General features: G+C 39.8%; 1 protein-coding gene across 2 annotated transcripts in view; it reads right to left on the bottom strand.

Annotated features, from left to right (window-relative positions):
• PLPP1 (phospholipid phosphatase 1) overlaps window positions 1-23,903 on the bottom strand; it is a 108,816-nt gene that overhangs the window by 36,277 nt on the left and 48,636 nt on the right. The window contains exons 2-3 of one of the 2 annotated variants that reach the window (XM_061129787.1): window positions 5,390-5,541; window positions 362-642 (exon numbers count right to left, since the gene is read on the bottom strand). In XM_061129787.1, coding sequence (XP_060985770.1) covers window positions 362-642; window positions 5,390-5,541 — 433 coding nt within the window. The remainder of the gene's footprint in view (window positions 1-361; window positions 643-5,389; window positions 5,542-23,903) is intronic. The other variant, XM_061129786.1, reaches the window with a different exon arrangement.

The following is a 23,903-nucleotide window of genomic DNA, read 5'->3' as shown; positions in this document are numbered from 1 at the left end:
TACAAAGGCAGAGATGAACAGTAGCCAACACATGGCCCACAAAGCCTAAAATATTTATTATCTGGCATCTTAAAAAAAAGTTTGCTGATCCTGGACTGTATGATCTAAAGGGTTCATTTTACATTATTATACACTGAAGATGAAAAGAATTGCTTTAAAATGCTCTTAAACAGAGTACTGGGATAAAACAGGAAAAAAAAGTAAGTAGAGAAAATAGATCAAACATGATTTCAATTCACCTCCCAGTGATTAGACTAGCTTCTCTCTCTTTAAGCTACTGGATAGCTCATCTTCCAATCACTGAAACCTTGTATTTCAAGAATGCACAAGATAAAACAAGCATTAAAAATTTAACACGCACCTGCCCTCCTTCACTTTTTGTGCATTCCCTCGACATATGTAGTTTTCAATGTAACCATCACTGCAGTTGATTTTTGACCAGTCTGGGTCACAAACATCCAAGAAGTGAGGCCGCAGTCTGCCTATCGAATACTTGGCAATATCAGTCAGGGACTGACTAGCAGCTGCACCAAATAAAAATGTTCCAATGGCTTTGTAAATAGTGGCTATGTAGTTATTCCTGATAAAGGAATTCGAGTGCAAGAGGTTAAAGTAAACAGACAGGGTTTCTCCAACAATCATCTGAAAAAAAAAACAAAACAGAAAAATAATGTTAAAGCAGTATCCAGGCACGTCAAACAAGGAAAAGAACACAGAAGAAAATGGTAAATCACAATAAAATGTTTGTTTTAAAAATACCTCCCTCTCTTTTTTCCTTTTCAAATGGAGAACAACTTAGGATTCCTAATTCTAGACCACAAAAAAAGGTGTCATCAAAGCCTAAATAATTCCAAAGTCTAACTTGAAACAATAAGGCCTTACTTCTTGTATTCAAATAAACTGAGCTTTAATAAGCAGACAATGATGTACCACGGAGTATAAAAACAATGGCTTTTCAAAGAATACAAACTTTCCAATTAGAATATCCCTTATATAAGTACTTTGATCTCAGAGTCTGCATTTGCATCAGATATTACTTTGAACCAAAAATATTCATCATGTTAAAAAACGGTAAAACATTTTAAGAGAAAAAGCTAACCTAATAAAAGCGGGGATCTAACACTGAGGTTAAAGGGTGCAGAGGGCAGAGACCAGCTGACAAGGTCTCCCAGTCCTGCCTCTCCAGGAAGCCTTTAGGGCTGGCTTCCTTAACAAGTCTCATCAGAAGACCAAATACACACTTGATGTTCTCCTTCTCCAAGAAAACATTTCAAGTGACTCGTTCCTCTTTTTCACTGACTTTTGTAAAATGGGAGTCATAGCCTTCTCAGATACTAGTAGTGTGTGTGTAAGTGCACACCAGTATAATGGGTTTAAAGGCATAAAAAGGTTTTCAAGTACTTTACAAATTCACAGACCAATATCCTAAGAAATCTGAAAAAATACTGAATGGCAACATTATAAAAAATAATAAGCCGCACTCTAGCTACCTGAGACCAAAATAAACACTTAAACAAAAAATTCTGCTGCTAATTTACGTTGGGCATGGATATAAATCACAAAGTTTCACTTAAAGAGTTTCACTGCTTCATCTTAAATTTAAATAAACGATTTTACAAAGCATTCAAACATTTCCATTTAGCGACTATTCATTGTCTTTGGGGGTGAGATAAATGGTTGTCTCCTGAAAGGGATTTCAAGAACCTGATATCAAAAATTCTTTCTTCATCTGGCTTAATGGCTCCTAGAATTCCATAATTACAATGTTGTAACTCTGACAACTAGACTATGAACTCTACAAAACCAAGATGAATTTTTAGTTGAACAGAAAGCTACCACCACCACAGAGGCCTAAAACAGAGCTGGTGGTCAATAAATTTCAATTCAAGGTGCTACCTCTTGGGTAAAAAGTAAACATCCTTAAATACATTAAACCCCATAGGAATATATCCCTCGTTATAATCCTTAATGTGGATGACTTAATCAAGCCTTTGCTGAGCACAGGTCTCACAGGAGAGGAAAACCACATTCACTTCTGGGGATACCATACCTCCACAAGTGTGCTTAGGGTACTCCCTGGTGACTGTCCTAGAGGCCTTGAATTAAAATATATTACATCTCCTCAGGCCATTAAGGTGTTCCAGCAACTGCTTTGATAGATAAACAGCAAGAAAAGATATCGCTAATGTTTTGTTATGGAGATGACCTTTGATAATTTGAAATATATACCAAGTATATTAGTCAACCACAATTTCAGCAGTGAAACTTCAACTTCCCAGCTGTCAGTTCTTCTTGTGTAAGCACTCAACTACTTTCTAAAAACAAATATTAATCTTTGTGAGTCTTCCTAGTCATAATAATCACTGTCTAGGGCCACCTAGACTCTGGTTCTTGCCACTGATGACTGAAAATCAGTTCACTAGTAACATTCAGCATACTGGGCACAAATTAAAAGTTGACCTACAGATGTAGAATATGCTGAAATTTAACCCTTAATTCTGGGAAAGGATGCAGAGGGACTCTAAATCTAACAAATGCTAGATCAGAGTACATCATTTTTTTAAATTATGTATGCGATCTGTAATGAGAGAAACAGATAACAGAGACGTTCTAAATCAAACGCAGGGAGACGTCTGTGCCTTCCATTGACACGTGACAGCATATTTTCATTTCATTTTAAAACCTTATCTTGCCCTTTGAGCCATTTAGGCCAACTCAGCCTCTGGTGAAGTTCACACTTAAACTAACTGCTCTAATCATAAAGCTGGGATTGCTTGTCAAACATTATTTAATCAGATTAAGGATAAATTATTAAAGTACTAAAGATGATTTTGGGGGAGTAAAACAAAATACTTTTGAAGATCAAAGCTAGTAGCTATCTAAATCAGAAGGATTTAATCATTTAAAACCTATGTATCAGAGTATTTTCTCACCATCTTTATATCTCCATCAACCAAGATCATCTTATATGTCTCTACACTGTCACTATAGTTATGTGTCTTCCACTCAGGACTCACCTTCCTAAAGGAATAGTCTAAAATCACTCACTGCCATACTTCCACTCCTTTCTAAATATCTCTAAACCCTTTATTCTACTGAATAGCTCTCCAAAAAGTCAAAATGGTCTCATCAGATCAAAGAGATTTTTATCAACCCAAATCTTAACTTCCCAGTAGTATATGACATCACTGACTATTTTGTCCTTATTGAACTTCTCCCTTGGCTTCTGTGATACTATATTAATTCTGATTCTTTACCAGGGTCCCTCAATCACTCATATATTTGTGGATCACTTGCAAGTCACATCAAAGGCCTGGTATGAAGTCCCAATCATAGTCCTGATTTTTTTAAAGAAATGATTTACTTTCTAGAAAACAAAACTAAACATAAACAAGTCTAACCATGTGCTGCCTGAAAGAAGTTGAGTTAGTGGATAATCTGAAATTATCTTAAATTAGTACATAAAGCCACTGCCAGCATGTGTCTCTGTTGATACAGTTGATGTGGAAAAAGCCCTTGTACAGCACTTTTACACAGTCTGCTCTTTTTACACTCAACTGAGGCTTTCCTTATAGCTCAGTCAGTAAAGACTCTGCCTGCAGTGCAGGAGACCGGGGTTTGATCCCTGGGTTGGGAAGATCCACTGGAGAAGGAAATGGCAACCCATTCCAGTATTCTTGCCTAGAGAATCCCGTGGACAGAGGAGCCTGGCAGGCTACAGTCCATGGGGTTTCAAGCCTCGGACACAACACAGCAGCTAAACCAACACCACACTCAACTCACTTGCTGTTTTGTAAATACAGAGATAACCTTTTCACAGGTGATGGTGAAATAATCAAAACTTGCAAGTTAATAAAACATACACAAGTCTTTGCTAACTGCGTGTCTATGGGCCCTGAGCTTGCTAGGCAGGCCGCACAGCACCCTGTCCACTGGCAGGCCTCTGGTCTGTAGCAGTTTCTGTAGTTTTGCTCGTGCGGCATCCTTCTTACTGAGACACAAACAAAAGTAGAACTGAAAGACAAGTACATTTGTAGCAGCATTTGAGTACTTAAATCTTGTCTATAATCAGCTATTATTTGCAAAAAAGTCCTGCTAAAATTTTTATATGTAAAGAGCTATTAATCTCTCAGAAATATATACTTAAAAAAGAGTCTACTTGTACTTCCTCTTTAATAGAAGGATCATAGGCTTTCTTTCTTTTCATAGTAAAAACTTAATGTAAAGATCTGTCTAGATTAAATGGGCCACTGATTTCTTAAAACTTCATACTGTAGGAGAAGTTTTGTATATTGTATATTCATATATTGTAGGAGAGTCACCAACGTTACTACATAATCTCTCCAGTTTCATTCCAGCACCTAGGACAAGGTAGCGTCCATGGCAATGGCAAGGATAACAAAATGAACAAGGCACCATCTCTGCCTTCAGAAGCTCACAGTGCTGTGAAACAAATATTTGTAGAGCAGAGATTTTCTTTTATTAATTATACACCACAAATTAGGAATTAACTTTTAGTGCTAAATAAGGAGCTGTAATCATTTTGCAATCAGACACTAAATTTCTAAATCAAGAAGTTTTGCTTTGTTTTTTAATAAACTTCAGAACAGACAAGATATATCTTTTTGGCTATTTATCTTTTTGGCCTATCTCCTGGATGAGACCATATTTTCTGCTTTTAGCATAAATCTTATTTCTAAAGTTACAAGATACAGAGCATAAAATTAAAGTCATAGAATCTCTGAGTCAAGAGATAATAAAAATCATCTAGTCAAATCACTTGAAATCTCCCCAACCAGAGCACATTCTCTAGACATTCTCACCTGAAATCCTAGAAAACAATAATTATTAGTTTTAATACCAGTAAAAATGCTTTCATATTCACTGTTAATTATCTATAGAACTTGGGCTTTTCTCCCCTATTTCTGCCATTATCTAAAAATTCTTTAAACTAAATATGGGTTAAATGAAGGCTTTTAACACCTGTTAGTAATTTTTCTTTTCTAGAACTCAGTAACTAGAGTCAGTTCATAAACAGTCTCAATAAATCATAAAATAATATCCTAAGTATAAAGTATGCTAAAAATACATTGATACAGTATGCATCTATTGTATTATTACTGAAACAATAGCAAATTAGAGCTAAAAAAAAATCACAGTGACTTGGAAAAGATTAGCATAAAACCACACGTATTTAGTACAGTTCTTCTAATTATACACTGTTACTCTTTTAGCCCCACTGAAAATAGCTGAGATTATTTTGATCAAATAACATAAAAAGTTAAAACACATGTTTTAGAGGGTTATACATTCAATCATTAACAGGATAACACAAAATTAAAGCCAACTGCCCAAAAGTGATAAACTTGGAAAAGTGGATTTAACTTACAACGATAATACTGAATGGAATGATTATTCCACCTAATAACGGATAAGGTATGGTGTCTTCTTTGTAAGGGTACTTGATGGACTCATCATTACAGAATAATCCTCGTTGGAAGGGGGTATGCCTTGAAGTAAGAATTGCAAAAGGCAATCCAGCTAGCAAAAGGAATAAATGAAAATATCATTAAAAAGGAATATCAAAACTAATCAATGGCAATAATTATCCCAGAGATCATCTTTAAAAATATGTTTGCCATGAAAACAGTAAGAGCACATGGAAAAAGAAAATGTAGCAACACATGCAACAGAAGTTAGAAAAATTACAGCTTAGGGTAAAGATTTTTTTGTCTACAAAAACAATGCCTTCAAGTCCTCTATTAACCAGTTTAACCAAGAAAAACGTCTTCTCTTTGTTTCTACCCAAATAAACTAACCTGATTTTAGAGGAAGAGAAATCTCTTCTCATGCTCTTGTTGTCATTTAATCATAGGGTTTTCAACACTATTTTCAAACCACTTTGTCAGGATCTTTACTTCCAAAAAGAAAACAGCATTCTGCATTTTATCTTGATATTACTACCATATGACAGGTCATGGTCACTGGCTATTATCAGAGTATCTAAAGATTATCAGAGTATCAGTTATCAGAGTATCTAAAGATTATCCACTCATTTCTGTACTGTCTACTGACAAGTTTAGAACTGCTATGAAAAGGAGTGCAAGCTTAAACCAAGTTTCTAAAGAAAAGATGGACAGTGAAGTCAAGCACAAAAGCACCTAAAAGAGCTCTCTCTTTTGTCATCATCAAGATCATGCCTCACACTCATCTCCTACGATGTCTAAACTTTTACCTAAATGTGAACTTTAAGAATTCAGTCCTCCTTTATTTCATCACTGCATCCAGCATCCTGATTAAAACTGCAGCATACTGACTAGGACTGCTTTCTAAGAGAGCTTAGCAGAAACCCTCAGCATGAGTTCTGCTTCAGGACTTTCCCAAGGATGGACCCATTCACCCAGCAGTAATACCATAACCATTTAGCTAGCATACTCACTGTGTATTCAAGTGTTCTTTCCATGAAGCAGCAAGTCTTGACAACCACTTACAGTTCTCAACAACTCTGCTAAGCCCTAAAGAGTCAAAGACAACCAAGCTTCTGACACTCTGCCTAATGCATAGACTACAAGTATCAAATGAACTGCCTGATGCATCGACTACAAATATCAAATGTGTTCAATCTTCAGGGGTCAATGAAAAGGGAAAGCCTGTTCCTTGTTCTTTTATTTTTCTATTTTTCATTAAACTCTGAATATATGAACCAAAGTTTCTTTGTGTTAACCAATGTGTCATGCTATTACCCCACTAGAAGTCTTTATGATGTGAGAAGTGACCAAGAAGGCAGAGTAGGAAGACCATGAGCTTGTGAGCTCCTTCTGTAAGCACAAAAAAATTATGATTATTTACAGAGCAACTACCCATAAGAGTGAACTGCAAATTAGCAGGAAAGATCTTTTACAGCTAAAGATATAAAGAAGAAATCACAACAAGATAAGCAGAAAGGGTGAAGTATGATCATCACCCATATTTCCAGGGTATACAACCCACAAATGGGAGAATAAATTACAACTGCAGAAGTCCTCCCCAAGGACCAAAGTGTCCTAGCTCTACATCAGGCCCCTCAACTCAGGGGTCTGCACATAAAGAACTCCCCTCCCACCGCCTAGACTGTTTAGCTCTGAAAGCCAGTAGGGCTTCCTTTTTGGAGAATCAGAGAGTTGTGGGAAATAAGAGACTTAAGTCTTAAGAGAGCACACACAAAATCTTATATGTTCTAAGACCCAGGGCAGAAGCAGTAATTTAAATGGAACTCGTGTAGGACCTATGAGAGAGTCATTTCCTAGGCAGGTTGATAAAAAGTCTAGGGGTCCCCAAGGAGAGAGAGGTCTGGAACACTCAAGGAGGAAGAAGGGACAAACTTTTCACTTTTCGTGGACTTAGCAACAAACTTTCATCTTGGGGGCTCGTCCGGGATTCTTCAGGACAAGGTAAGGATGCTTGGAGATCTAGTTCTTTGTTCTCCTAGCGGACACGTTTTCTGCGGTACTTTACGATGTGCTTGCGTGAATGAATGAAACACCCTGCGTGAAGCAAGTGAGGAGCCCTGCTCTGCGGTTCCGCGGTGACCTCATATGGTTTAGGGCAGAAACCTGTTGGGGGTTTATACCAACCTGCCAATGCCAAGAGACACCAAATGTCTCCTTCGGAACCGACCAGAAATGGGCAAAGCGTGTGGACCTAACTCTCCTTTCTCGGTCAACTTTTCGGTCTCTTTGGCCATTTCATAACTCCTTGGAAATTAGAAGTACTAATCTGTTGGATCACAGACTTTCAAGGGACTTGTGATCTGTGCTGCCACTGTGTACTGTGACTTAGGTCCCAAACTTGGATTGGTAGTCAGAAAGTACCTAGCTTCATTAGGAATCGAAAGTACGGAAGTTAGATGGAGCTCTAGCTACAAGAGCATCTCTGAGGTTAAAGGTTACTCAGATTGGAACTACAATGGGTTTTTTTCTCCTTTGCTAACACTGGCTCTTAGTGGACCAGAGGAGACTCTTATACTGGTGTGGTGACGCTTAGGAGGCTCTTACACTGGTATGGTGATGCTTGGAAGAAACATCTCAGTTTCATGTTCCTATCGGTCTTATTGTGGTCAGGAATATACTCAAGGTCATGCACAGGCACTCAGGTGACGAATGTTTCCCCCAGTGGTTTAGCCTGGGAGGCATTCTGGAAGGTTACTCTGATTACACCCCGGGTGGCATCAGAGGCAAGCAAGGTTTTAATGGTGAGGAGCTAGACGTCAGTCAGGGATGCCATCAGACCTACCCCTGGTTCATCTCCACCCCGTCTCGATGGTAGGACCGGGAGGGACGAGTAGGTCGCCTGCGTTGGTAAGGGACAAACAGTCTGACCAGAAAGGAAAGTTTTGGTGTAAAGTCTGTCTACACCCCCATCTAGAGCAGGAAGGGATGCCTCCGGTAGAAAGATGGCGCTGGTCGCTTTTTTTCTCTCTTACAGATGGGAGCTAACAATTCCAGCCTCACTCCTTTGAACTGTATCCTGAAAAACTGGGATAGATTTGATCCCCAGGGCTTAAAGAAGACACACCTCATGTTTCTCTTTTTTTTTTTTCTTAAGCACAGGGAAGGGGGAACACCTCATGTTTCTATGTGATACTGCATGCCCATGGTATCCATTGGAGGATGGCAAACGGTGGCCGCTTAGAGGGTCTTTTAAGTATAATACTGTTTTACAATTAGACCGGTTCTGTAGAAAACAAGGGAAATGGGTAGAAGTAGCGTATGTGTTGCCCTTTTTCTCTCTGCGAAATATGCCAGACTTAGGTCCTAAGGGCATAGATTTGGGTGTGACTCCTTCAGTTCCCTCCTGTCCTCCTACTTTGCTAGATGAGATGGAGGACAGGAGACAAAGAGATAAAGAAAAGTAGGTTTCTCCAATCTATCCCTGGGATCATATGTGCAGAGCAGTCAGAGAGACTGAGGGAACAGCCACACAAGCTGTTGCCTCTTCATGAAGCACCCACTGGGAGAAATAATCAGTCTATGAGAGTTAATAGCCTTTTTCTTATCAAGAAATAAAAAGAATCAAGGGGGATCTGGGAGACTCTTTAAAGGACCCAGAAAAAATGTATTAGAGCTTTTAAAGGTGTTACTCTGCTTTATGACCTTACTTGGAAGGATGTGATGTATATCTTGGGACAAACGCTGACTCCCGACTCAAAAAGTGGAGTTTTGGGAAAAGCAGTTGCCTAAAGGAGATCAGTCCTGGGTGCTCATTGGAAGGACTGATGCTGAAGCTGAAACTCCAGTACTTTGGCCACCTCATGCGAAGAGTTGACTCACTGGAAAAGACCCTGATGCTAGGAGGGACTGGGGGCAGGAGGAGAAGGGGACGACAGAGGATGAGATGGCTGGATGGCATCACCTACTCGATGGGCATGAGTTTGAGTAAACTCCAGGAGTTGGTGATGGACAGGGAGGCCTGGCGTGCTGTGATTCATGGGGTCGCAAAGAGTCAGACACGACTGAACTGAACTGAACTGATGGAGATGAATGGTTTGGTAATGAATCAGTAGGGAAGCGGGAGGAGGAGATAACCGCCCTCCCCACTGTGAATCAGGTGGTCACAATTACAGAACCAGACTGGGACTACAACAAAGGAAGTAGTCAAAGGAAGATGGGATCAGAGTCATTTTATCAGATGTACTCTTGAAGGACTCAGGCAGGCATGTACTAAGCCTTTAAACTATGGCAAATTGGCAAACATAGAACATGAGGAGAAGGAAGCTCCTGGTAAATTCCTAGATAGACTGAGAGAAGCCCTTAGCAGATTCACTGAGACTGATCCCGAAAGTAAAGAGGGAAAAGTGATCTTAAAGAATAGATTTCTCACTCAGTCAGCTCCAGATAGCTGTAAGCTATTAAAATGGGCATGTGGACCAAATCAGTCTTTAGATAATCTGTTACAACTGGTTCAGACAGTCTATTATGGTAGAGAATATGAGGAAAAGAAAGAAAGGCAGAAAAAGACAAAGGAACAGGCAGAAGTCCTAGCAATGGCTATGAGATCCATTCTTAAACAGCCTGAGAAAAATGCCCTGAGGGACCCAGGTGAAAAGGGATGGGCTTGTCATTACTGTGGAAAGGAGGGGCATCTCAAGCAGGATTGCCCTCAGGCATCTAAGACGCCCCAGCTCCATGTCCCGTCTGCAAAGGACCACACTGGAAGAGAGACTGCCCCCAGAGGCGTAGGTTTCAGGGGTTGGACTCTCAAGACTGAAGGTGCCAGGGGGTCCCCACACAAGCTCCCGTCCTAATTACACCTGAGGAACCCCAGGTATTAATAACTGTGGGGGGCCAATCCGTTGATTTCCTTTTAGATACTGGGACAACTTACTCCGTGCTTACTGAAGCCCCTGGCCCACTTTCTTCCCGATCCGCTTCCATAAGGGGATTGTCTGGACGAGCCAAAAGATGGGCCTGATAATCTATGTGAGCCTACTTCTGCTGACTCCAAAATCCTGAGTCTGCTGTTTGATCCTCAAGACAATGCCTTCCTGTCCTGGGCTCACTTCTACGCTGCACTCCACAATCAGTCTAACTGCTGGGTCTGTGGAGCGCTCCCCTCTTCATCAGTGAAAGGTTTCCCGTGGTGGATATCTCCACTTCAAGGAAAAGACTTTCTCCAAGTCTGCAAATACCTCTGACAACAATCGCATGTGATGCCTCTTCTTAAACTGATGACTTCTAATAACCCTAAAATGAACTGGTGCAACACTTTGTACTTTAGCTATGGACATAATGTGACTTTTCATTTTGATTTTAATGTGGTTTAATGACTGACTATTTTGCCTTACATTTGTAACTGTATAACGGGGTTTTCTAACCATCTAAAAGCTTTTAATTTACAAATGGTTGTCCAAGCTCCTACGAGTGCCACAACCTCCTCCAACTATTATGTGGGGCCCCTGGATCAGAGACCCTCAATATGAGGGTTAGAAGAATATGCTGCCTCAACAATTTAGGGACTACGCCCCTAAACAGCATGAAGTAGTTATGGGATGAAAACAACACCTTTCCCTTGGCAACATAATTCTCCTAAAAGAAAAGGGGAGAAATGAGAGAGTCATTTCCTAGGCAGGTTGGTAAGAAGTCTAGGGGTCCCCAAGGAGAGAGGTCTGGAATACTCAAGGAGGAAGAAAGGACAAACTTTTTACTTTTTTTCCTCTACATTCCTTAGGGTTATATAACAATAATATATCCTGCCTGAGGACAGTCTCTGGATTAAACCCTCTGGCTAATTCTGTTATCTTAAAACATAAATTATGGGAGTAGGTCTGGCCTTTACAAGGATGCATCCTGCCTGAGGACAGTCTCTGGATTAAACCTTCTGGCTAATTCTGTTATCTTAAAATGTAAATTATGGGAGTAGGTCTAGTGAGGCCTTTACAACCTCCAGACATTCTTTGGATTCATTGGAGAGTATATAACTCCACTGCTAACACTAGCAAGCTGGTACTCTTTCTACCCCCTTCTGATGTCTGTGTCAGAAGCTTTCTCTATCCCTTTTATACTTTAATAAATTCTACTACACAAAAGCTCTGAGCAATCAAGCCTCGTCTCTGGCCCCGGATTGAATTCTTCTCCTCCGAGGCCAAGAATTCCAGTGTCTTTTCCTGGATTCAGCAACAAACTTTCACCTACTTGCTCATCCTGGAGAGCCTCCCAGAGAGGCAGAAGGCAACTGAAACTCACTCTGAGAACAAAGATGCTGGCAGCAGCCATTCTGGGAAACTCATTCCACCACCAAGACACAGGTGTTGTTAAGTGTCACTTTAGAATCCTCCCTCTAACCAATCAGTGAGAGACCAGGCCAGGCCTACCAAACAACACCAGCACTGCGATGCACCAGGCCAGGCAGCTAGGTGGGCAGGATCACCAGCAGGCTGACGCTATAGAGAACTCCCTGGGCCCCCAGCCAATTCAGGACATGACTGCACCCACTACAGGACCCAGGACCCAGCCCCATCTACAAGGGGGCTACCACAGCACTGGGACCACTGGAAACCACACACACACACCACACAGCTGGTCGTCTGACCCAGCCCCATCCACCAGTGCGCCAGCACTAGCCCCAGTCCTGGCCTCAAACACCAGGTGTCAGGCACCAGCCCCAAGATCTGCTAGGCCCCAACTCCATCCACCTGTGGCAGATACCACCCTTGGGACACCCAAAGCCCTGCAGTCACAAACCTGGGCCCAGGAACTGCCCACAGAAGGGCCAATGCTAGCTGCAGAAACTTCAGGCCCCACAGCAAAAGACTCCAGGAACTCATTCTGCCCATCAGTGGGCCAGCACCAGCCCCATTTCCTTTTGGGCCCCCACACCAGCCACCAAGCCCCAGGACCACCACAACCCCCCACAGCAAGTTGTGCAAAGACCTGGCTCACCCACCAGTAGTCTGGCACCACCCTGGACACCAAGGGCCCTGGTCCGCCCAACAGGAGGCCAACTCCAGCTCTAGGACATCTTAAGCCTCTGAGCAAGCCATGTCAGGATCCAGCTCCAACCACCTGCAGGCCATTACCAACACTGGAGGTCACACAGCCAGCCAAGCCATAACCCATCCCAACCCAACACCCAACCTCACCCACCAGCAGCTGGTAGCCTTCATATAAGACACAGTCTGGCAATCAATGGGACCAGGCCAACCACGCACACCAGTAAGACAGCCACAGCGGTCAGCCAGGCACAAGAAACAGACCTATGCAGCCCACACAGAGGGTACCCATTAAACACACAGCTCTGGTGATCAGAGGGGAGTATGCTGCTGGGCCACGTAGGGTACTTCCTACACAAAGCCACTTCTCCAAGATCAGGAAATGTAACCAACCTACCAAATACACAAAAATATAAAACAGTGAATTAGGTGAATTGAGGTGACAGAGAAATACATTCCAAATAAAGAAATAAGATAAAACCCTAGAAAAAGAACTAAATGAAGATAAGCAATCTACCCCCCTCCTCCCCCAAAAAAAGAGTTTAAGGTAATGATCATAAAGATGCTTGAAGTACTTGGGAGAAGAATGGAAGAACAGAATGAGAAGTTAGAAGTTTTTTACAGAGCTGGAAATATAAGAACCAAACAGAGCTGAAAAATATAATAACTGAAATAAAAAAAAATACTCTAGAAGTAATCAACTGTAGATTAGATGATACAGAGGAACTGGCAGACAGAATTGTGGAAATCAGTGAAGCTGAACAGAAAAAAAAAGAGGACAGTTTAAGAGACCTTTGGCAACACATCCAGGTCCAGGAAGCACAGAGTCTCAAACAGGATCAACCTAAAAAGAATCACAACAAGAACATTATAATTAAAATGGTAAAAATTAAAAATAAAGAGAGAAAATTGAAAGCACCACAGTAAAAGCAACAAGTTACATACAAGGGAACCCCCACCTCCCATAAAGCTGTTGGCTAATGTCTCGGCAGAAACTCTGCAGGCCAGAAGACAGCAACATGATGTATTTAAAGTGATGAAAAGTAAAAACCTAAAACAAAGGATACTCTACCCAGCATGGCTTTCACTCATATTTGAAAGAGAGCTCAAAAGTTTTACAGACAACCAAAAGCTAAAAGAGTTCAACATGAAAAGAACTCAACTCAACATCAGTTTCTATAGGAAACCAGCTTTACAAGAAATAGTAAAGGGACTTCTATAAGTGGAAAAGAAAAAGCAACAATCAGAAATATGAAAACTATGAAAGGAAAAGGGGCTTCCCGATGGCTCAGTAGTAAAGAATCCTCCTGCAATGCAGGAGATGCAGGAGACGAGGGTTCAATCCTTGGGTCAGGAAGGTACCATAGAACAGGAAATGGCAATCTGCTCCAGTATTCTCATCTGGAAAATTCCATGGACAAAGGAGCAAAGAGTTGGATACAACTGAGTGACTGAGCACACACGCACGCATAAAAGGAAAATTCTCATTGGTAAAGGCAAATATACAGTAAAGGTGGTAAATCAACCATATTTATAAAGCTAGTAGGGAGGTTAAAAGACAAAAGTAGTGAGGTCATCTATATCCAAGATAAGTAAAGGGATACACAAAACCAAAGAATATAAAATATGACATCACAAACGGTAAGGGAGTGGATAATAAAAATGAAGGGTGGTTAAAATGCATTCAAACTTAACAGATCAGCAACTTAATCCTGGTAACCACAAACCAAAAATACATAATAAATACACAAAAGAGAGAAAAGATCCAAATATAATACTACAGGTAGTCATCAAATCATGAGGAAAGAGAACAAAAGAAGAAAGAAACAAAAAAGGACCACAAAAACAACACCTAAACAATTAACAAAATGTCAATAAGTACATGTGCTGCGTGTCAGTCGCTTCAGTCATGTCTGACTGACTCTTTGTGACCCCAGGGACTGTAACCTGCCAGAATCCTCTCTCAGTGGGGTTCTCCAAGCAAGAATACTGGAGTGGGTTGCCATTTCCTCCTCCAGGGGATCATCCTGACCCTGGGATCAAAGCCACCTCACTTACCTCTCCTGCATTGGCAGGCAGGTTTTTTACCACTAACACTACCTGGGAAGTTCAATAAGTACACACATATCAATAATTACCTTAGATATAACTGCTTCAATCAATAGACAAACTACTGAATACATACAAAAACAAGACCTATATATACATTGCCTACTCTTCAGATCTAAAGATACATAGATTAAAAATGAAGACAGGCTCTTCAATTCATGGTGTTGGGAAAACTGGATAGCTAAACCAAAAAGAATCAGTTCAGTTCAGTCACTCAGTCATGTCCAATTCTTTGCATCCATGAACCGCAGCACGCCAGGCCTTCCTGTCCATCAACAACTCCACAGAATGTGGTCCACTGGAAAAGGGAATGGCAAACCACTTCAGTATTCCTGCCTTGAGAACCCCAAGAACAGTATGAAAAGGCAAAAAGATATGACACTGAAAGATGAACTCCCCAAGTCAGTAGGTGCCCAATATGCTACCAGAGATCAATGGAAAAATAACTCCAGAAAGAATGAAGAGACAGAGCCAAAGCAAAAAGAACACCCAGTTGTGGATGTGACTGGTGATGGAAGCCAGGTCTGATGCTGTAAAGAGCAATATTGCATAGGAACCTGGAATGTTAGGTCCATGAATCAAGGCAAATTGGAAGTGGTCAAACAGGCAATGGCAAGAGTGAACGTCGACATTCTAGTAATCAGTGAACTAAGATGGACTGGAATGAGTGAATTTAACTCAGATGACCATTATATCTACTACTGTGGCAGGAATCCCTTAGAAGAAATGGAGTAGCCATCACAGTCAACAAGAGTTCGAAGTGCAGTACTAGGATGCAATCTCAAAAACGACAGAATGATTTCTGTTCATTTCCAGGGAAACCATTCAATATCACAGTAATCCAAGCCTATGCCCCAACCAGTAACACTGAAGAAGCTGAAGTTGAATGGTTCTATGAAGACCTACAAGACCTTTTAGAACTAACACCCCAAAAAGATGTCCTTTTCATTATAAGGGACTGGAATGCAAAAGTAGGAAGTCAAGAAATACCTGGAATAACAGGCAAATTTGGCCTTGGAGTACAAAATGAAGCAGGGCAAAGGCTAATAGAGTTTTGCAAAGAGAACACACTGGTCATAGCGAACACTCTCTTCCAACAACACAAGAGAAGACTCTACACATGGACATCACCAGATGGTCAACACCAAAATCAGATTGATTATATTCTTTGCAGCCAAAGATGGAGAAGCTCTATACAGTCAGCAAAAACAAGACCGGGAGCTAACTGTGGCTCAGATCATGAACTCCTTATTGCCAAATTCAGACTTAAATTGAACAAAATGGGGAAAACCACTAGACCATTCAGGTATGACCTAAATCAAATCCCTTATGATTATACAGTGGAAATGAGAAATAGATTTAAGGGACTAGATCTGATAGAGTGCCTGATGAACTATGGATGGAGGTTTTTGACACTGTACAGGAGACAGGGATCAAGACCATCCCCAAGAAAAAGAAATGCAAAAAAGCAAAATGGCTGTCTGAGGAGGCCTTACAAATAGCTGCGAAAAGAAGAGAAGTGAAAAGCAAAGAAGAAAAGGAAAGATCTACCCATTTGAATGCAGAGTTCCAAAGAATAGCAAGGAGAGATAAGAAAGCCTTCCTCAGCAATCAATGCAAAGAAATAGAGGAAAACAATAGAATAGGAAAGACTAGAGATCTCTTCAAGAAAATGTGAGATACCAAGGGAACATTTCATGCAAAGATGGGCTCAAAAAAGGACAGAAATGGCATGGACCTAACAGAAGCAGAAGATATTAAGAAGAGTTGGCAAGAATACACAGAAGAACTGTACAAAAAAGATCTTCAGGACCCAGATAATCACGATGGTGTGATCAGTCACCTAGAGCCAGACATCCTGGAATGTGAAGTCAAGTGGGCCTTAGGAAGCATCACTATGAACAAAGCTAGTGGAGGTGATGGAATTCCAATGGAGCTATTTCAAATCATAAAAGATGATGCTGTGAAAGTGCTGCACTCAATATGCCAGCACATTTGGAAAACTCAGCAGTGGCCACAGGACTGGAAAAGGTCAGTTTTCATTCCAATCCCAAAGAAAGGCAATGCCAAAGAATGCTCAAACTACCGCACAATTGCGCTCATCTTACATGCTAGTAAAGTAATGCTCAAAATTCTCCAAGTTAGGCTGCAGCAATACGTGAACTGTGAACTTCCAGATGTTCAAGCTGGTTTTATAATAGGCAAAGGAACCAGAGGTCAAATTGCCAACATTCGCTGGATCACCGAAAAAGCAAGAGAGTTCCAGAAAAACATCTATTTCTGCTTTATTGACTATGCCAAAGCCTTTGACTGTGTGGATCACAATAAACTGTGGAAAAAATAATCAAACTCACACCAAAAGAATGCTTTCTCATACCATGCACAACATAATAAAAATGGATTAGAGACTTAAGTGTCAGACCTGAAACCCTAACACTTCTAGAAGAAAACATAGGCTGTAAGCTCTTTGACATCTGTCTTAGCAATATTTTTTTGGATATGTCTCCTCAGGCAAGGGAGACAAAAGCAAAAATAAATAGGACTACATACAACTGAAAAGTTTTACATAACAAAGGAAACTATCAACAAAACAAAAAGTCCACCTACCGAACGGGACAAGGTATTTGCAAATGGTATATCTGGTAAGGGGTTAATATATAAAGTATACAGCTCAATCATTTTTTTAAAAAAATCTGATTTTAAAATACCAGAGGATCTGCACAGACATTTTTCCAAAGAAGACATACGGATGGCCAAGAAACACATGAAAAGATGCTCACCATCACTAATCATCTGAGAAATGCAAATCAAAACCACAATGAGGACATTCTTGGTGGTACAGTGGATAAGAATCTGCCTGCAATGCAGAGGACACGGGTTCAATCCCTGGTCTGGGATAATTCCACACGCCTCGGAGCAACTGAGCCCGTGTGCCACAACTACTGAAGCCAGCACACCTACAGCATGTGTTCCTCAACAAGAGAAGTCACCACAATGAATGGCCACAAAGAAGAATAGCCCCCACTCGCCTCAACTAGAAAAAGCCAATGCAAAAGCAATGAAGACATGGTGAAGCAAAAAATAAAATACATAAATCAAATTTTTTAAAAAGAAAGCTCACAAGGTTCCCAAAGCTATATTTGTAGTAAATGCAACATTAAAAAAAAATTAAACTAGAGCTGACATTGCTAACTGTCCCTTATACTACTTATCATATCTGAATTCAGATTATACTCAGATTTACCAAATAGTCTACATGCAGAGGACCCTTCCTCTGCATGAAATTCCCAACTCTTTAATACAAATACCACAGTTTGCAGCATAAACCTTTTGCACTTAGCAGTACACACTGTGAAGATTAATACTCAGATCTATAATTTTAATTGCTGCCAGCTGTAAGTAATAATTAAATGCTCATCCTTCAACCATACTCTTGGCTCAATAAGCAAGTTTATTTCATATTTACAAAGAACCACCACTTATAGAATTCATTTAACTTATACATAATAATGGAAACTTGCAATGTCTACAATGCATATTTCTGAATTGGTTGAAGGTCCAATTAGCATTTCTTTTAGAGAAGAAATGACATGCAGTAAAGAAATTAAATCCACATGATTAATGTCCAAAACTCAGTAGGCTTTATATCCTTATTTTAAAGAAAAATGTGTATTAACAGACCCAACTATATTGAAATATGTTCTTAATCATATCCATTGTTTTTCCCTTGGACCACAAAAGAAATTATTCTTAGATTTAGAAAAAAAACTGGGAAACAAAATTACAAACAAGTATAGTCCATTTTTAAAAACAGGAATATTCAAGTGGGCAAATATTAAGTGAATCTCTCGTGCAAGGAATTCTGTGAGAGGATACAAGGAATACAAAATTAAATAAGGCACAGTACATAATTTCAGCAGAGACTAAATAGATGCAAAGAGCTATGAAGTTTCAAAAGAGAATGAGAACTGGTGAGGCTCTAAGTGGTGATATTCAAAAAGATGCTGGTTATCACACTCAGAATCTCAATAGAAGGTGTCTGGTATAGAGATAGAGATTTGGGGATATAAAGTATCCCTGAAGCCAAAGAAGTAAGAGAAACTGTGCAAGATGGACATGAAATAAAAAGAAGTGAAAGTGAGGCATGAGGCAACAGCAACATTGAAGGGATGAGCAGAGCAAGAGGATCCACTGAGGCAGCAGACTTGGGCTGGGAGGGAAAGTCAGGAGAAGGCAGTGTCATTGAGGCAAGTGCAGAGACAGCATTTCAGGAGGTGGTGACTGGTCCACAGTGTCCAATGGGTTTTCAACTGCCAAACTTAGTAAAAGTGGTTTCAATAAGGAAGAAGGGGTGGAAACCAGATCACAGAGGTTTTAACAAGGAATAATTTTTAAAAAAAAGCATGAATCTACCACGAATGCACACTATCCTTCTGAGAGTTTAAGTGAAGAGACTGTATTAGAGAAGGCCTCAGAAATATTTTAAATTAATACTAATATTTGCAATCTCTCATATAAACCCATGAGATGTATTACAAAGTCACTTGTATTTGGTCACTGTGTCCGACTTTTGTGATTCCATGGACCATACTCCACTAGGCTTCTCTGGCTTTGGGATTTCCTAGGCAAGAATACTGCAGTGGGTTGTTACTTCCTTCTCCAGGGGATCTTCCTGACACAGAACTCAAGGCTGCGTCTCCTGCACTGGCAGGCAGATTCTTTACCACCAAGCCACCAGTGAAGCCCAGATATGCCAAAACTTAAGATTAAAAAAAGCTCGTTAGGTTTTGCATAGTTTCATTTTCACTAAATAAATAAACGTGAATGCAGACCACCCTCTCCCCCACCAAAAAGGATGGAGAGGAAGACTAAATCACCAGTTGTTCACTGACCCACTTAGGGCTGAAAATGATGAGCTAGTCCAGAGTCCTGCTCTGGAAAATTTGGAACTGGAACAAAGACTGACTCAGAGCTGGCAAACAGCACTGGTCCATGCACAAGAAACACTGGCTACAGAAGAGATTGAGACAAAGCAGGTCTCCAAAGAAAACTGAAGTGCCTAGTCTGACTGGAGACAGAAAAGGTGAAAGTAGCTTTGGTTCCCCACTACCAAAGGGCTACACTGATCTTGCTGTTTGGGGGTTGTTAAAGCACCTTGTATGCTTTCAACAAAAGTCAATTTTTATTAAGCTGGCCATAAAAGGATCTGCTCCTTGCAACCAACAGAGCCTAACTAAAACAATTATAACCATTCCCCATACTTTGAGAGCATGTAGGTTATTGTTTGATTGCCCTATATAAAGCTATAATGAACATTTCTAAAAACCAATCCTTTTTTGCATTTCTAATTATTTCCTTAGAATATATTTTCATGTGAGATTATAGGTCAGAGGATATAAACATTAAGGTCTTGATAAGCTATTCAGAAAAGTTATTTTAACCACCAATTTATTCTACCAGCCACAGTATACAAATGTGTAGATCAATGCAAAAATGTAAAGATATCGGATGCTACCTTTGACATTTACTGTAGATTTCAGGGCAAAAATGGAGGGTTTCATTTACTCTTTTACCTCCTCAAATCAAATACCCTTTTCCTTTCAGCTGAAAGATTACAGTTCTAAAACAATCCCTTTTCATTTGTCAAATGACTGCATCTGTCATATAATGTTTCTCTTAATACTTTAGTTTATAAAATTCATTTTCATTTCCTTTTTGAAAACAATTGAAGTACAATTTATATACCAAAAAATTCATCCACTCTAAATACATAATTCAATGATGTTGGTAAATGTACAGAGTTGTGCAACCATCAGCACAATTCAGTTTTAGAACATTTCCATTACCCAAAAAATTTCCATGAGCCCATCTGCATTCAACCCTTGTTCCCACCACCAACCCCAGGCAACCACTCATCTGTTTTCTGTACCTACACAGATTTGTCTTTTCTGAACATTTCATAAAAATGGAATCATACAATATGTGGTATTTTGCTAGTGGTTTATATCATTTGTTGTCGTTACTGTTCAGTCACTAAGTCATGTCCGACTCTTTGCAACCCCACGGACTGCAGTATGCCAAATTTCCCTGTCCTTCACTACCGCCCAAAGTGTGCTCAAACTCATGTCTATTCAGTTGGTGATGCCCTCCGACCATCTCATCCTCTGTCGCCCCTTTCTCATCCTGCCCTTGATCTTTACTTTTGAGGTTCATCCATGTTGTAACATGCATTTTGTTTCTTTTTATTGCCAAACAGTATAGTATTATATGTATATGTTATATTTGGTTTATCCAGTCACCAGTTAATGGATATTTGGGTTGTTTTCAGTTTTTGTCTATTATGACTAGTATCTCCAAAAACATTCATGTACACATCTTTGTGTGGACATTATTTTCATTTCAAATGAGTAGACTCCCAGGAGTGGAATGCCTGGGTCATGTGGTAAGTTTGTGTCTAACTTTTTAAGAAATTGCCAAACTGCCATACCACTTTACATTCCTACATTCTGCTTTTTAATATGCCTATGTGGCTAATCATATTAGCCCATTTAAGATTAGATTCTATTCACAGTAAACTCACACTCACCCACAAAGAAATATAGCCTTCCACCTTCTATAAGTGAATATTTGTAATGGTTCAAAAGAGAGGTGGTGACATGTAACTCATTGTTTCCTCAAACTAAATACCACAAGAACACTTCTACATCCTTTTACCAGAGACAGAAAAAGACAACATAAGATCATGGTCACACAACATCTTCAACTTCCTCTTGCACAAATAATCAGGATCTTGAAACCACAATACAAATGCTAACAACTATGTTAGAAAGATTGGGGGCAGAGTGTCCAGCAAAACTGAGAAACTGTGTATGGTTAAAAACTTTTTTACATGTGAAGGGAACTCTTCCATTGAAAACTACACAAATGCCTCCAGAAATACTGTTTCATCCATGGCATAGCATAGATTGGCATTTTGTTCCTTTTTATTGCAGAATAGTATTCCATTATGTATATATAAAACCTACCAGTTGCCCAGGAGAAAGTGGCATGCAGCTTCACAGTCACTAATAGCAAATATTTGAGGGCTCCACTGCCTCAGAGCTATCAGCAGTGGGCAACAGCCTGAGAAACCCTGATACAAAGATGTTAGGCACCTCCAGATTTGCTGCAAAGTCTGGTACCACACCTCAGCAGCCTGGGAAGATGGAAACACCCTACTGGGAGGCCAAAAGACCTCAAACAGACCACAATGGACGATGGCCATTTGTGAACTATATGACAGATTATATTCTTTTCCTAATGCATGAACAAGAAGGGAAAAGAATCCAAAGGTACAAGTCAAACAGTAGGATAATGTGTCTATGATTATCTTTGCCATCTGACTGTTCCCCTAGGCTAAGTAGGTATGTGAGGGGTGTGTATGTATTTAGTCTACCTTCTCTATTAGGTCATTTGTTTATTTACCAATGGGGAAAATTCCAAGTAGGAAAAAGGTCAATTTTGAAAACGCAAGTTGTCAAAAGATACTAGAGGCTACATAAAAAACAATCGTATTTAATAAGACAGTAAAAAGAATATGCCAATTACTTATTTTTTTTCTTCTGCTTATATTTAAAAGAATGAAACTGTGTTGACTATTCAAGAAAACCTGTGAAGTTACTCTGCCCCATCCATGCATGAATTGAAGTGCACTAGTAGGGTATGTGATAAAATGCAGTTCAAAAAACAGAAGAAATGGACCAGAAACAAAAATAATTACTGAACTATACCAAACAAACAAGAGCCATAAAGGCAGAATTGAGATAAGTGCTAAAAGAAAGAAAATTTGGACTACTGCATTCTTTTGTCAAACAGAACGAACGCATTTCTTTTGTTGTAAACAGTTAACAGCATTACTGTATATACAACATACACTCAAATCACATGTAGTGCTTTTATGAGTGTATTTCATTAATATTAATCTTTACTAGAGGCAGGGTTTTTAAAACAGAAAAATAATTATTTTCAACCTGCTTAACAAATAATAACTAAAATAAACTGAAGCCAGAACATTTTTTCTATTTGTAAATTCTATCACCATATCTTGGGTTTCCCAGGTGGCACTAGTGGCAAAGAATCTGCGTGGCAATGCAGGAGACCCAGGTTCGATTCCTGGGTGGGAAAGATCCCCTGGAGGAGGTCATGACAACCCACTCCAGTATTCTTGCATGGAGACTCCTATGGACAGAGGTGCCTGGTGGTCTACAGTACACAGGGTCACAAAGAGTCAAACATGACTGAAGCGACTTAGCACACAAGCACACATCACCATATCTGAAAGGAAAAACTCTGAAACAATTTAATATTAATTACATTTGACCACAATTCAATATACAGACCAAAAGGTTAAGGAACTCAATCTATAATCAAAGTCTTAAGAATGTAGGGAAAAAAAAATATAGGAAACAAGATGTAAAAATAACTGTTATTTTTGTCAACATTAAGGGACATTATAATTCAACTAGAGAAAATCAGATCTCAAAGAGATTTCTCTAATAAAGAAGCAATCACTCAATTCAATTATTTAACAATTAACTGAGTTCCTACTACTCTGTTCAAGATATAGACTTGAGCTGGGGAGGGACTTATAGGTAATGGTACGGGTCTTACCATGGTCAAATCTGGATTTATTTTGAAAGTAGCATCAGCTGTATTTGCTGATGGATGGGTTGAATATGAGTACAAGAAATGATGAACATATTCCATTATGGAGACTAAAAGTTTAAAGCTGGGTTAACTGAGATGAGGAGGACTAGAGATTTAAGAGGGGGAGCAAAGAATAAAGCCAAGAATTCATAGTTGTATATGTCAAGTTTGAGGCGCCTATTAGTAGAGATGTCAGGGAGGCAGCTGGATGTAAGGTCCGTTGAGGGGGGAAGGTCCAGACCGAAGCCATAAATTTAACACAGAGGAGCTATGAGCGCCATGAAACTGAATGAGATGACCAAGGAACGAGCACAGAGGAGAAAAGAGGACCCAAGGACTGATACCCACATCACTCCAAAATTACAAGGTCAGGAAGAGAAGGAACTTACAAAGCAAAATGAGAAAAAGCAGTCATTAAAGCAGAATTAAAACCAGGAGAGGCTAGAAACTCCCAAGTAATCTATCCCCAAAATGCATCAAACTAATAAGTGTATACCGGAAGATCACAGAATATAAGGTCAACACACACTTGTTAGAATAGTGAAAATAAAAAAAAAAAAAACACTGACAATAGTAGTATTGGTGAAGATGCAGAACACTATACACTGCTGGTGAGAATGCAAAATGGTACACCACTCTGGAA

This window comes from Dama dama, chromosome 25 (genome assembly GCF_033118175.1).
Source record: "Dama dama isolate Ldn47 chromosome 25, ASM3311817v1, whole genome shotgun sequence".
Classification (NCBI taxonomy): Eukaryota; Metazoa; Chordata; class Mammalia; order Artiodactyla; family Cervidae; genus Dama; species Dama dama.
The sequence above is the reverse complement of the archived record's forward strand: the minus strand, read 5'-3'. Positions and strand labels throughout refer to the sequence as shown.